This window comes from Chaetodon trifascialis, chromosome 1, assembly GCF_039877785.1.
Source record: "Chaetodon trifascialis isolate fChaTrf1 chromosome 1, fChaTrf1.hap1, whole genome shotgun sequence".
NCBI classification, from domain to species: Eukaryota; Metazoa; Chordata; class Actinopteri; order Chaetodontiformes; family Chaetodontidae; genus Chaetodon; species Chaetodon trifascialis.
Genome location: NC_092056.1, coordinates 16949769 through 16964915, shown reverse-complemented (window position 1 = coordinate 16964915; position 15147 = coordinate 16949769). Strand labels below are relative to the sequence as shown.

General features: G+C 39.6%; 3 protein-coding genes across 6 annotated transcripts in view; 2 read left to right on the top strand and 1 right to left on the bottom strand.

Annotated features, from left to right (window-relative positions):
• LOC139330103 (chromodomain Y-like protein 2) overlaps window positions 1–5893 on the top strand; it is a 30993-nt gene extending 25100 nt beyond the window's left edge. Inside the window, exons 4-7 of the mRNA XM_070960843.1 lie at window positions 1203–1375; window positions 1461–1671; window positions 1884–2027; window positions 2116–5893. Of these exons, the coding sequence (XP_070816944.1) occupies window positions 1203–1375; window positions 1461–1671; window positions 1884–2027; window positions 2116–2274 (687 nt within the window). The 3' untranslated portion in view covers window positions 2275–5893. The remainder of the gene's footprint in view (window positions 1–1202; window positions 1376–1460; window positions 1672–1883; window positions 2028–2115) is intronic.
• Window positions 5894–5967: 74 nt separating this feature from the next.
• Window positions 5968–7995, bottom strand: cmc2 (C-x(9)-C motif containing 2). 4 transcript variants are annotated; one of them, XR_011602122.1, is made up of 5 exons: window positions 7693–7976; window positions 6784–6900; window positions 6627–6698; window positions 6084–6507; window positions 5983–6050 (listed from the first exon to the last, which is right to left on the bottom strand). XR_011602122.1 is itself a non-coding variant. In XM_070960917.1 (4 exons), exons 2-4 carry the CDS (start codon window positions 6862–6864, stop codon window positions 6424–6426), a joined length of 237 nt encoding a protein of 78 aa, XP_070817018.1. In that variant the 5' UTR covers window positions 6865–6900; window positions 7693–7995; the 3' UTR covers window positions 5968–6423. The 4 variants fall into 4 exon arrangements, 3 of the variants coding, with proteins under 3 accessions (XP_070817018.1, XP_070817026.1, XP_070817035.1); XM_070960917.1 differs by having other exon boundaries at window positions 5968–6507; window positions 7693–7995; XM_070960925.1 differs by having other exon boundaries at window positions 5968–6507; window positions 6784–7424; window positions 7693–7964.
• A 1923-nt stretch (window positions 7996–9918) lies between these two features.
• On the top strand, window positions 9919–13824 carry cenpn (centromere protein N). The gene is made up of 10 exons (XM_070966835.1): window positions 9919–10210; window positions 10471–10516; window positions 10637–10696; window positions 11320–11393; window positions 11522–11695; window positions 11796–11897; window positions 12634–12688; window positions 12856–12965; window positions 13133–13256; window positions 13480–13824. Exons 1-10 carry the CDS (start codon window positions 10040–10042, stop codon window positions 13599–13601), a joined length of 1038 nt encoding a protein of 345 aa, XP_070822936.1. The 5' UTR covers window positions 9919–10039; the 3' UTR covers window positions 13602–13824.
• The last annotated feature ends 1323 nt before the right edge of the window (window positions 13825–15147 follow it).

Here is a 15147-nt window from a genome sequence, read left to right as displayed (position 1 = left end):
ATGCTGAATGAAGCACAGCTTAGCTACTGTAGCAGCTGCTCTTCACAGACTGCCACAGTATATTTTGGTCCCGTTTGTTCAGATATCATACTGGAAGTGTACTCAACTGAAGGCTGACCATTGATTTTTTTTTCTATTCCTCTGATTACTTCCTATGAATACACAGAGAACAAATAAGAGAAAAACATATTTGAGTCATATTTCATCAAGAAGTCTGCATGCACAACTTTTCTCACAGCTTCTGTTGGTCCCGCAGCAGGAGAAGCTGCCATCAGCATCCAGTCAAATCACCTGATGATGGCAGGCGGATTTTCAAGGAAACAAGCTGCACAACAAGTTGTCATGTAAACATGTCACCTACGGTATGCCGCTGCTCAGGAAGTAACGTTAAAGAGTTAGAAACAAAGTCACCACCAAAATCTGACTTTGATATTTGATTTATTAGCACATTTAAAACCAGTGTTGTTTTAGGATTCAATGGATTCAGCAGCTCCACTGAGGAGAGGACATCTGCTCAAGATGTTTTTCTGTTGATGTCCCCGGGGAGCTGGCAATGACCACAACGCAGCTGATTTCATCACTGCATGATATAATGCGGTTAAAACTTAAGCAAATTGACATTTAGTCAACAGATGACTTAAGATATGAGCCACTGAATGCCTTAAACAACCACCATTATAACCAGCAGCTTTCCATCAGTCGTGTATTTAGACATTATGCCGACAGCGTGTGAGCCTTTGATACTTCTGTTTGAAAATTCAGACGTGACTTTTTAGACATCTAAACACCTCTTTTATAACCCCATCGTGCTCTATGCTTTATGCTGTGTGCAATTATTAATCAAATGCTAGCTTTAATGAAATGTCTTCCGCTGAAGCATGCTGGTATTTTACTGTCTTTTTCCCGATACAATAATTATTCACTCCACTTTGTTGAAAGAATGTTTGTAGACATCACGGTAAAATAACAGAACAGGAACAGGATCCTGAATATTTGTGGCCCCTCAATTGAAAACAAGTTGATCACTGCCTGGTTGGACAAGTGCTCTTTTAAACGCACTTTCCCATAAACTGTCAGCATTTCTTAGGCCTGTCTGTCTTGCTGTAAAGATTGAATATCTATATTTTATATTTTTTTTAGCCTGTCTTCATGTGTCAGGTGAGTGAAGAAAGTAATGCACATCTCCTTCTTTTCCTCTTCAGATCATGAAGGAAGTGTGTCGAGCTCTGGGTAATGCAGCTGCTGATGACAGCAAATTATTATTGCTCAGCTCTGTGGGGACTGTTTTCTGCAGTGGCCTGGAGCCGTCGTACCTGATAGGGCGTCTGTCCACTGACCGCAGAAAAGAGAGCAGCCGCATCGCAGATGCCGTACGGTAATGAGAAATCTCTCCACTATAAACTCTGACTCTCGTATCACCAGCTTGAGAGTTGGTCCTGATCGTTCTGTGACCCCTTCAGGGACTTTGTGTTGGCATTCATCCACTTCAAGAAACCCATCGTGGCGGCAATAAACGGGCCTGCTCTGGGCTTAGGGGCCTCTATCCTGCCCCTGTGTGATGTGGTGTGGGCCAGCGAGAGGGCCTGGTTCCAAACTCCATGTGCAGCTCTCCACCTCACCCCCTCTGGATGCTCCTCTTACACTTTCCCCCAGATCCTGGGTGTCGCTCTGGTGGGTCTCAGCGATATCAAGGCTTTCATCTCATTTCACGTGACATAATTTAATTCTTCCTACAACCACCTGATTGACCCTTGTTTACACAAAGTTGATAATATGCATATTATTATTATTATTATTATTATTATTATTATTATTATCAAAAATAATAATAATAATAATAATAATAATAATAATAACCCCTGCTTTTCTGTTGCCATTGGCAGGCCAATGAGTTGCTGTTCTGTGGAAGAAAACTCACGGCACAAGAAGCATGCAGTCGAGGTCTGGTGTCACAGGTCTTCTGGCCAACCACATTTAACCAGGAAGTGATGCTGCGTGTGAAGGAAATGGCGTCATGCAGTGCAGTGGTAGGTCCTGATCTAGACAACCCAGAAGGCATAGTGCTCTCTTGAATATGACCAAATGACCGTCTTCCCTTTCTGCGTGTGTTTAAAGGTTTTAGAAGAATCCAAATGCCTGGTGCGGAGTATCGTCGTGACAGTCCTGGAGGAAGTCAATGAGAAAGAGTGTCAGATGCTGAAGCAGCTGTGGTGTTCAACCAAAGGACTCGAGGCACTCTTCAGTTACTTGCACAACAAGTCATATGAGAAGTGATCGAAGGGTCTCTACAGGGGACTTTCAAACTGAAGGAATAATTGCATTAAGGGTCTTTGTTTCTATTTGTCAGCAAAGGGGATTCTGTGGTGTTCTGTTTGCTCACATGTCTAACAACAATTCCTTCACCATCATCTTTTGTAAAGCAACTTTTTTGTTGGGCCCATAACTGTCCAGATGTTTATTGTGTAGATGTCAAAGAGCAAAGGGCCAAATGTGCATTGCTTAATGAAACACTGAAGGAGGTTCTTCAGGAAGGTACAGAGTGTCTCTGTGCGTATGTGACACTTACCTGTTTCTGAAACAATCTGGATGTATGAAATCCATGTATGTCTGATAGCACATGATAAATTGACTAATATATTTGAAAATATATTTATTTCAAGTGTGTAAAGGAGTTGCTTTCTGTATATGAGGTGCATTTTTCAGGATTTTCTTTGGTTGCTTCTTGTTTTGAGTTTAAGTGTAAACCAAAGTTTGCATGAAGACACTGTCTCTTGCTCCTTGCATGCACATTCCATCCTCTCTGTACGGACAGAAGAAAACTGGCCACAAATGCTCAAACATACTCCTACACATCAGTGGATCAGATTCACTGGCTGCTCAAAATGTGATCTTATGAATTCCCATAAAAGATCATAAGATGCTATGGAAAGTTCAAAGAAATGTCTTTTTTTTAAAATCACATAATTCATTTTTCATACTGCAAACGTCATTAGTACGCATAGCAGACATCTCATTTTCCAGTAACTTTGTCATCATCATAATCACCAAAAATTTGCGTCTGTTATATGAAATCAAGATTAATGCTCATGTGCTAATGAGACCGTCTGCGGATCCTGCAGAAGTAGATGAACAAGCATCCTCATACTGTCAACATCCATCTGTTATTTTCACCTGCAATACAACACATAATGGCCAGAGCTTAATTTAACTTTTATTTCTATAAATAAAATCTTATTGAGGTCAATATTTTTCTCTCAATAGAGAGATTTTTTTTTTCTTTTTCTCATGTGAATGCTAGCACTAAATACACAGATGTGACTTTTCTTAATCAAATGGCATTTTGGCTTGAATACAAAATGACTCCAGATGATTAAATGAATTGCGGCACATACCACATGGAAGGATTAGCAATGGATTTTATTCCGTTTCATTTGAGCTACAAACATTAAGTAGCCTGATGTGAAGCACTGTGGTGATTCATGGCTTCCAGTTATCAATGCAGATTCTTATTGTGTGAAATGGTTTTTGAGAAACATCAGGCGATCCTGTTATTACCTGATCGTTCTTTCTTAGCTGTGTATTTTTTCAGAGCACACAGGAGATGATAATTGCTCGGTCCTCCAGTAACAACATTGTGACTACACTAATTGTCGGTGATTAGTTTCGTGGAAATGCAACAGTCGTGTAGCTGGAGTTGACTTTGTTCTTACCTGCATGTGATGATTTAAGATTTCAAGAAATTTTATATTGCAATGTGTATTATATTTAGGGATCTATTTTGTTTTACCAAAAAATGTAGGTTTGTGAAAATTGTTTTGTAAATTCAGAAGATATTTGTCCATTTTTGCAGTTGTACACATGCAGTACAGAATAATATATATAATGTAGACTGTTTTGTGTAACTAATTGCATGTAATATACTGTACATATAAATGTGTTGCCTGTCTGAATACCTTGTATTCCAGGGTATGTTTTGTACCAATATTGTAAGTAATGTTAGAAATGGTGCAGTTTATTTTTGTATTTATTTGAGATAACTGTTCGGATGTACAGTGCCATGTGGTCTCCTTTGCTCCAGAAGCACCTCAACTCTCTTAGTTACCCTTTCTAAATTATCCCATAACAATTTTGATGAATAAAATGGGTCAGGAAAACATATAATTTATATATAGTTTCAAATCCAAAATGTGTAAACACTATCGTCACTTGAATGTTAACCTTCTCAATTGACTTTACCAGATTAAGTATTTTATTGTAAACTATCAAAAGCATGTCAGATCATTTAATATATATTGTGTTTTACTGAGCTTTACGAGTATGAAAAGATGATCAATAAAATGACCCTTATCATATTTCACATTGGTCCATTTCAAGCATTCAAGTCTCTGTTAATGCTCCAAGAGCGTATTACTGTTGCAGTCTGATTGTAGGGAATACTAATGGCTTGCTGACGCATTTTTTGACTAAAATGGACAAAAACAACAGCAAGCCTCCACTTGTGCTCATGAAAAATAAAACCTTTTGTAGCTGCATCATAGTGCATCTAAATTATCCTTCTGATTTTCCAAATTCATAAAATTCATAATCGGCTGGAGCCCACAAAAATCAAGTGTTATATTTTCTCAGGCAGTTTGACCAAAAAAACTCCATTAGGTTTAAATAATAAGAAGCTGTTAGAATGTTTTTTTTTTTTTCTTTATTTACAGAAAGCGGTCCCTACGTTCACTTCTTTGACTCTGCTCCTCAGCTGACGGTAATTAACAGTTAATAGCTCCAGTTCCAGGCTCCCAGGAAGAGGTGGGAAGGACCTGTGTGATGTGGCTACTGAACAGCACCGCTGAATGCAAATCATTCAGGGCCACTGAGCATTAGTCACACTGATCCTTCATGACAGGGCTCTTTATGTCTTTATTGGTTTTAGTTTGTAAAATATTACCAGTTCTTTTCAGAGTGTCGCCTGAGATAGAATATGCATTTCTTTTCTTTGAACTGCTTCTCTTTCAGGCATCAGATCCAAATTCCCTCCTCAGCATGTGTTTGATGTGTGCTTGATCATAAGATTTGAAGTAAATCCGTTGGAACTAAAAAACTACTCACATTTGATCCATTATTTATTACAAATGATTGTTTTTGATAGTTTTTCTGTGGTTTTCTGTCTTTTATAACCACAACATCATGTATGTGTAATTCATCATTCATGTCTCTTCACCCCACATTGTCTCAAAGCACGCCTTGTGGTGCCTTACAGTGTCTGTCAAGGACTGATCCACACATTGTGATTGGTTAGAGAGAGCCGCTTCAAATAAAGAAACAGTACTTTCACGATCTGTTTTTGTTTTACATTTCTCAAGCTACTACCTAGGCTTGTTGAGTTTTCTACACATTTCCAGTCCGCTGACCTCACCCCACCAATGACCCTCAACACAACTTTGATTTGGTCATTATAATCAGCAAATATTCACTAAAATCATTTTATCGACAAGTAAAATGCACAATAGTGTAAAAATGGATGTTCGCAGTCAGTGAAACTGTGAGGCTGTGGGGAAGTAAGAGGCCTTCTCATTGATGCAGCAGGCCTGCTACAATCTGTTTTTAGTGTTTTAGTCAATGAAGACAATGCAAACTAAAAGGTCTTCTTACTGCTGATTCTGAGCCCTCAATCACATCTCATGGTATTCACTCAGCAAACAGAGTAGGCTCAGGTGTTGTTTCGTGACCTAAATGTGAACTTTCAGTCACGTGACCACAAGGTCACTGACAAAGAGCCAGTAGACAGCCAGAGACATATCAAGGAGGAAAAGTACATCCAATGCAGAGACTATCCTTAACAAAGAGAGGGGTTATGTGACCACTAGCTAACATGTGACTGAAGGTTCCAATTTAGGGAATTTAACAGTCCATTGTTGAGACCCTGACATACTTTGTTTTACAAGGATGACAGACTATATCAAAGCAATGGATCTAAACATATAACTTTATTTGAACACTGACTTTGTTCAATATGTATGTTCACATTGAGCAACACTGCCACTGGTCATCCTGTTTTGGGACTTTTTTTTTTTTTAGATGCATCACTGACACACTGAAATGGACTCTCACTGTTTTCATGAATAAATCAGGTACCACAATATTCATGTGGTGTCTTCCCAACTAAAGTAATGGTTTGATGAAAGGCTTCAGCCACAAGCTACACGAATCCCTTTGATGGAGCTGTCGTGTTCTGAGGAAATAAATGACAATCCTCAAATGCACTGTTTAATCAAACACACTAGGTGTTGCGTTATCTTGACCTAAAATGTCCTGATACCACTGCAAGTGCAAGAAGTGGAGGCCTGTTACACAGGGTCATACTTAAGTCCATGTACCAATATCTGAATACTTTCAACTCCTCGTGGCAATGGAAAAGTTGCAGTAAAATGTCCTTCAGAGCTCCTCTGTGAGCCGTCTTTTCAGCTTCTTTTTCATCTCTATTGCATGTAGCTTGTTGCACTCCCTCTTTTCCTGTCTCTGTTGAATGGCAGGACACAAAGAAAACCTTAATCAGAAAAGTAAACAACAAAACAAAAATAGCAGTCAGAGTGCTTGATGTATCTTATTCAAAAAGTGCAAAAAAATGAGCAACAGACCTCTTTATCCAGGCAGTGACGCATAGCACGGTCGATGTCATTACACGTCCCAAAGAACCTCAGGACACTGTGCTGAAGGGGGACATTAACAAGACTGACATTGTTTTGTTCTGTGTATATGTAGCACGCAGCAATACAAAAATATAGAGTGACATACCTCCTTGTGGCACTGCCTCAGCTGAGCTATCAGCTCATTACACTCATCTGTGTGCAGGTGAGGTGACAGATCAGGGTGCATGCTGAGTTAAGGGCTTTCTGTACGAGTGCAGCAACACTGAAAAGCCACAAACAAGAGGAGCACTGATTGAAGAGCACTGAGCTGACAGTTACTTTTGAATATGACTGTAAAAGATGTCTTAAGGCGGCACCACATTTGAACTCAAACGCAGCTAAGTTTGCCTTCAAACAAAATGTTGCTTTCTGCTGTACTGCACTTTTTCATTGCATAGGGTGCTGAGCATCAAATCTAAGGCTGCCAGTAACTGATATTTTCATTGCTTATGTGTATTAAGTCTATTTACTCATGAAAAAAAAAAAAGAAGCTTATCACAAATTCCCAGAGCCCATCTTCAAAATGTTAATTCGTTAAGAGAAAATCAGGATATCCTCACGTCAGAGAATCTGGAACCAGTGGATGATTAACATTTTTGCTGAAATATTGATTAATGCTCATTGTCAACTCATCATTGTTACACACATATGCCGCGGACATGTCCTCTAAAGGATACTCATGCCTCCAAATCCCTCTCCTTCCTGTGCTGTCATAGTGATGGAGTTTGTTTTTCAGTGGACACTTACCTGCAAACACAGAGAGGCACACAGGCAAAGGAAGAGCATAAAGCACTGTGATAAATGTTTAGTCATGGCTTTGTAAACTACCTGTATCCACCCAGAATCCTCTCGAAACAAGACAACACTTTGGTTTTGACAAAGGCTTGTAACGTTAACACAATAGCCATGTTTGTTTCACAGTTGCGATGCGATGGTTAGTGAATATCTAGTGTTTTACTATAGACTGTTTGATAACACATGCACTTCCGGCTGTATGTAACCGTGGTACCCTTACCAGTGTAAAGGCTGTATCACGTGAAGTTTTCCAGCAAACTCTGGTGAAATGTCACGTTAGCTAACTGCTAGGCCTGAGATAACGTTAACTGTTAGCATAAATCCATTCAACCTCTGAAGAAGTACTGAAGGTTTCGTCTTTCTTCCCTCTAAATAACGACGCGGGTTACTTAAACACATGTACAATGTCAGCTAACAGCTGCTCTAACACTCTAACACACAGCGTAACCTACGAAACAGTCCGGACGTGTAGGACATATTCGCCGGCTATTGTTTCACGACAGCGAATTCAGGAGCAATAGTCACAGCGAATTGGCATCCGCGTTTCTTTCAATCCACCAATGGCAGGCGTTCTCATCTCAAAAAGGTGGGACTTCCGGTGACGCTAGTTAAAAGGAGTTACGAGATGCATCACCGTAACGTACTTCCGTCTTTGCTTGTAGATGGCTTAATTTTAGGCGAGACGTCCTTTTACAGACGTGGTGACAGTTTTTGGTACCTGTCCTGTTGTAACAACAACGTACTATTAATATCCAGTCGTTTTCTAGTTAAAGGCTAGTAATGGCGGATATCAGTGATGGACAGAAATGCTTGTTTTGCAGGATTACGCTTCATGATGGCGCTTTTTCCTCTCCAAAGCGTTTCATGATGTACCTGCTGCACCGTTCCAGTCTAGTGGACAAAGGGTCCAGCGTGTTCTTAACCCACTTAACTAATGGCTTTCATTGTGATAGGAGTGGAGTATTGCCAAGTGCTTGCTTATGAGGGAACTGTTTGCTCTCTTTTTGTAAAAGAATGGTCTGGACCAGTTCTACATGGAAATTGTTATGAGACTTACATTATAAAAATAAGAAAATGAATTCAGTTCAACTGAATTCAGAGGGAGCATGAAGACAGTTAACACAGTTTGTGTAATCTCCAGATAAAAAGAGGAGCAGTAGAGTAAAAGCAATATTTTAAATGCACTGAAATGGTAAAATAATACAGCACATCTTCAAGAGGGAAATATTACATTTTTCACTCCTTTTCTTGTATTTTACACATATAGTTAGTAGTTTCTTTTCATAAAGATGTTGTTAGCAGTTCCAACAAAGAGTGACTTCCCTTCTTCTCACATGGTTTCATTTAAATAAATGTTCAAATTCTCCCTTATTTTGCAAGAAAATCAAGGATTACAGAAAAGTTCAAACAAAACAAAACAAAACAAAACAAAACAAAAAAAGATTTGTACATCAGAACTTTGTATTTTCTTCTTAAGATAGACTGTCTATTCTTCCTCAGATCCATCAGTGCATGGCACAGGCTCCTGGAAATGTTCTAACAATCTATATTCAACAGTGCTCTGTTATTCACAGTGTGCTGGAGTCGTGGCATCAAGGCTGACGAGGCCAGCAGACTTAGCAAGCTGGTAAGGAAAGCCAGTTTTGTGGTTTGGCTCGTCTGGACAGACTGGAGTCAGTGGTGGACAGGAGGATGAAGGACAAGATCAATCATAACTACATTTCACCATAAACCATATTTCATATATAATTCTATGGTATAATGCATTACATTATACTATGTTAATATGTAGCCCTGCGATCGGCTGGCGACCGGTCCAGGGTGTACCCCGCCTCTTGCCCGTTGACAGCCGAGATAGGCTCCGGCCCCCCCGCGACCCCGAAAGGGATAAGCGGCATAGAAAATGGATGGATGGATGGATGGATGGATGGATGGATGTTAATATGTAATACTGTCTTCCTGTATGATATACTGTATTGTGTTTCTATTATGTTCTGAACACCAAGCATCATTACTTTTTATATATTAGGGTGGTGCATGCTTTTTATATATACTAGACTTGCTGTTATTAATTTCACATCTGTCACTTTACCTCATCATTTTGTCTTTAAATATTCTTCTATATTTTCTATTTTTGCATGTGTTCTTATTATAGTTTTACATAGCTCTTTTTGTTTATTGTCTCTATTTATCTTACTTATTTATGTCCTTATGCTGCTGAAACAACCCAGTTTCTCTTCTGGGGATCAATAAAGGCTTAACCTCACGTTATGTTACCTTTTTGTTTTACTTCAGAGCAAGTCCTGACATGATATGTGTTAAAAAAGAACTAGTCTTGACAATTCTCCAGGCAACTAGCAGTATTGTTACTCCAAACCAACAGGGGACGCCAAATGGAATGCGTCAACTTGTATGGTGATATCTGATTGGTCGATTCGTGTGTTCCGTTGGAGGCAGTTTGTTTGAAATTGTTAGACTCGTACTGGCGCCGTCGTGCAACATTGAGGACTCAAAACTAACCTCCAGCACAGCACCGAAGTTAGATATCGATTACTGTCCGAGGAAGAATGGATGATTCTATGAAACGCTTATTGCAGCGCCTCATTAGGCGGATACCGGCTCATATGCTCAGAGCAACGCTGGACAAGTGGGGCCGTTTGACTGAGGCTCAACAGCAGTCCATGGATTTTACTCAGCCAAAGTGGGCGTTAACGGAAAGATTATTGGGCATTTGCGAGGTATGCGACGCTTTTAAACATATATATTATTAAATGTATAGTGTGACAAGATCTTAGTTAACTAACAACGCATTCATTGTCAAGATTCCTGCTGAAGTTGGCCGTGAAATCCATCGTTGCGCAGAAACTAAGCACGTTTACTGTTAGTTTGAAACTCACCGTCGCTTCTCAACGCTCTTCAATAGGAATCAGCTTCATTTGGGTGTAGCGGGCGTTGCTGTGGACTTCCTGGCTTTTAACCTCACCTGTTTTCTTTACAGGAAAATGGCTGGACGGTTAAACACATCACAGAGCTTGAGATGACATGTAAGTCAGATATTGCATCTGGTTTTCTAATTTGGACTGAAAGCCAAGACATCTTAGTCAGCGTTTATCACATCATACCATGCCGTCTAATGGCGCCTCTTGTGTCACATTGTCTCTCAGATTTTATTGACAATCCAAACCAGGGGATGTGGCATGCCTTGCAGCTCGTGGACCCTGAAGGTATGTTAGAACTTGTGCCATGGAGACTCGTCTGTTTCAAAGATATTTAAACAAAAGATTTTTTTAAGCAAAAATCATTGGATTGGTTACAATCTAGCAGATAAAATAATGCAGTCATACAGATAATAGCGATATTTCCCTTATTTTACATAATGAACCGATCTGTAATTCATGTTAAATACAGTGTAATTTCCAAATATAGGCTTAAACACTTTTTTTGGCCACAATTGTGATTTTTCAGCTACAAGAAATGTTTCAAAAAGACATACATTTGCTATAACTACAGACATAAAGTTCTGTAAATTTGCGCATTAGGACCATTTGATCAAGGTTAAAGCAGCTGCAGAATTTTAAACTGGGCAATAGAAACAGTTTTTGGCAGACAATCGTGGGATCAGACTTTTCTTTCTGGTTGAATGTTTGTTGTTTCACTCAACTAACAGGATGCAGGAGTCTGGGTCACTGCGCCTTTTTCAGTCATATAAAGCAAGGTTAACATTTTCTTGCACACTGTATGGCAGTGTCACACACATATTCTTTGTCTGGTCGTTCTGTATTTGGATGAAATAGATTGAAATTGTGTCCTTTTTTTTAACGCATGTTTGTGATTTTCTGTTTTCCAGATGATGCTCACTCTGTAGAGCTGACACAGTTCAAAGAGCAATTTAAAGCTCACCTCAGTGAACTTGTGAGACCTGTAAGCCATATTTTCCTCCTCACATAAGTCACAAAATCCTACTAATCACATTAGGAGGTGGCATTAGCATCAACCTTTTATGTGTTAAACATTATATAGTAAAGACTGCGTTTCACATTGCGTTCAAGGTGTCTATCAAAATAAAGAAGCACACAGATGAAGCTGTGTGGATTCGGATTGCATGGGGAGACCGCTTCTCTCGGCCCAACCACTTGAGACCGACATATGTTGTTCACTATCTTCAAACCCCTTATGTCTTTGTGACCAGCCTGACGTCAGTGCAGAAGCCTCTGTTATCCCAAGTAAGGAATGACTTTTATATTTGATCCTTGACATTGTTTGTATAGTTGCTCTTTTTTCTGTCTTTCGATTCCCCTCTAAGACAGTGATATTCTTTTTCAGGCCTTGGTTCTGTCCACCAGGTATCAAACTATTAAGGATGCTAACCTCAGTGGACGGAAACTCACTGCCATTAGGGATCTGCTGATGAAGCATTATCAACAGGTAGGCCTGTTGTGATTATAGCAGTACGAGACCAAGTGTACTTCAACACGTAGACTGCCGACACCAGGGATCAAACTACCAACCCTCTCATAAGTGGATGACCGCTCTACCTCCTGAGCCACAGTTGATCTTCATAACCACTGCCAAGAAAAATGTAAACTGCCATGTTCACCCTTTAAATGTAGTTTAAACACATTTTAGGTGTTGTTAAGTTTTAACTATCCTTAAAACTCTCACTTTTTGTAGGGGAGTAAGAAGCTTGATTTATGCTTATTAAACTCTGGAAAGCTTCATACAATATTTCATCCCTACGTACAGTAGATATTTGTCATTGAAGGGAATCTATTGTAAATGTCAGGTATGTTGCAGAACTACCTCCAGGTCCATGTGTGACCTTTGCACTTGGATGTTCTCACTTTCAAATGAGTGGTTTGCTGCAACCTTACTGTTTGTCTGACTGGTTGAGTATGGACAGAATTATCATGTCATTACACAGCCATCACTTGGTATGGTCCAAGAACATCAAGAAAGTATTTTTGATGACACCACAAATCAAGTTTGTGTGAATAGTGTTGATTTATTGTAACCCCTGATGAAGATTTCCCTATTATGAAAAGCCCAACTGTGGAAGATAGTTGTTCATATGAACACTGAGACTGAACTGTATGTAATGTATATTCAGAATTTTGTTTCTGGGAAGATTTTGATTTTGTTTTTGTGTTTTTTCTGTTTTTAGGTGTTTCCGACTAAGTATCCCAGCCCTCTTAGGGAAAAGAACCAAACTGTCTCAAGTATGTTTTCAAATCATTTCGTCCGACTAAATGTATAATTTGTTATATGTTTGCTTGTTAAACTTACTGTATGTATATTATTCTATTGATTTATATGACCTTAATTTGTGCTTCTAGTGGAATCCTGCATTTGGATTTCATTTATTTGGCTTTCTTTGTGTTTACAGACCCACGGGTAGAAAAAGAGCAAGTTGGGCCTGCAGTAAACAGATTTCAGATGGCCTGTGAGGCCTTTGGTGATGGGACATTACCTCAACTACAGTCTGCAGTTTACAAGGTACCCTGAAGCATGCTCGTGTTTAAAATACTAGTAGTTGAATATCAAAATTAAAGAGACAAAGGGCACAAGTCTCTGTCTTACTATATGAGGTCAAAGATGCAAAAGTTCATAATTGGTCTTGGCTGTGATCATCTGAATTACGTTTTGTGTTCATCTTTCCTCAGCTGGAGACGAAATTCAGAGACCACACCAATAAGACCATGACAGAGCGAGAGGAGCCCTTCAGATGTGTTGTCAAATTTGCAAGTACCAACCTCCTGGAGTCACTTAGACACTGTGCATCGTCAGGTAACAAGAATTTGTTAGCCACAGACACAAAAGAAACCATCTGTGTTTTTGAAGGAAGTGATATTAACATTGAAATTCAGAAGAACAGTAAATGATTTTGAATGTTTCATAATACAGGCAGTTCCATAAATGACCACAAGAGGGCACACACACACACACACACACACACACACACACACACACACACACACACACAAAACTAATGTGTTTTTATTTTTGACAGGAATTGCCTCCACCCCTGTCACACCTCTGCTCTCATCTATTCCTTTAAAAGGAAAGAATTATTTTGTCATCACAGACAATGGCCCTGGTCCCTCCTCACAAATGCGGCAACCACAGACCTGATTGGCGACAGACCCTTGATTTAAAGGACTCACAGTCAGTGTTGCCTGTTCTTACTTCTGCTATGTCTACTCCACCCATGCTTTGCTCAGTTTATGTATGTCATGTATTAATTTATTTACAATAGATAACTGCCATTTCTTACCTTGTGCTGGTGAGAATGTTACTATCATCAAATGCCAGATGTGTCCAAAATGAAAATAAAAGCAGGATTTTTAATACTCTTGAAGTTTGTAACTCGTGTCTTCTGTGTCTTCACTGGGTGGTAGTATTGGGTCATATAAATTACAGAAAGATATGCTACAGAATTTTTGTTTCATTTTATTTGGCTAAAAGGGCAAATTCATGACCTCTGTGGCGATGATTACAAAAAAAGAATGCTAAACAAATAAGGAGAACCTGCTCGCTTGCCTCAGCCATTTTAAAACAGCTGCTTGACCCATCATGACAGCGAACCACACAGAAATTTGGCCCCGCTCTGATACCAAGTCCATGGAGGCGTCTCAACGGCTGGACGAGGGCCACAGCCTGTCAGTTCCACAATGAAAACCTCAGTCACTACATTTACTTGCAGTCCTTTCATAACCGGAATATCAGCAATAACCTGGTTGCACAGCCATGTAAACACCAACAACCCTTTTGAAAAACCAGAATATGCTCATATTCCGGTTTTTAAAAACCGGAATATGACCCCTGGGTTACTCCTTTTCTAACCCGAATTTTTGGTCATGTATACGCCTGTCGGAATATCCCCATCGAACGGAACATTAATTTGTGTTCTGCGCATGTTCTATTCGCAAGGAATCTTGGTCTGTTGAGTGCAGGTAGCATGGATATGGATGGCAAGCTCCAGCTCCATTTCCTATTTCTTCACGTTCTCGCCTTCCATTAATGAAGAAAGTGAGACAGAGTAGTGTCAAGTACTGGTGGTGGGTCAGTACCAGCACCAAAGCGCAAACAAAGGCGACTGCTACCAGCCCCAGGCTGTTCATTATCCACTGTGCTGCTGTTGTTGTTTTTGGATACAGGAGGAAGAAGCTGAAATGATTGCATCATGACGTTCTCCATGCGTTGACACGTCCGTGCGTCGCTGTTTTGATCGGGATATCCCAATTGATTACCCCTGTTTGCTCACGCATGCAAACAGGTTATTCCAAACGTTTCAGAGGCTGACCTATTCTGCATGTAAATAGATCTGTGATAAGCTAATATTGGCTAATGTTTTCTTGAAAGTCTTCCTAGAACACTCCATTAGAGCTCGGCTATGAAATTTCTAAAGTGGATCGTGTTTCTTTATTTTGGCAGCAGCTACAAGCCAGAATGTGTATGGTTCACTCAACATGCCTCAAAATTCTGTGGGAGATCTTTTTTAACCCACACTTTAAATTTGCTTAAAAAGAAATATTGAGCATTGAATTAAAACACTTTGAGCTTACAACACAGACTGTGTATAAGGTAGAGCAGTACTTTCTAAAATACTATCACCCTCCTCAGCCACAGGCATTTACATATTTACAAGAAAATCAGCCACATTTGAAAACTAAAGTCT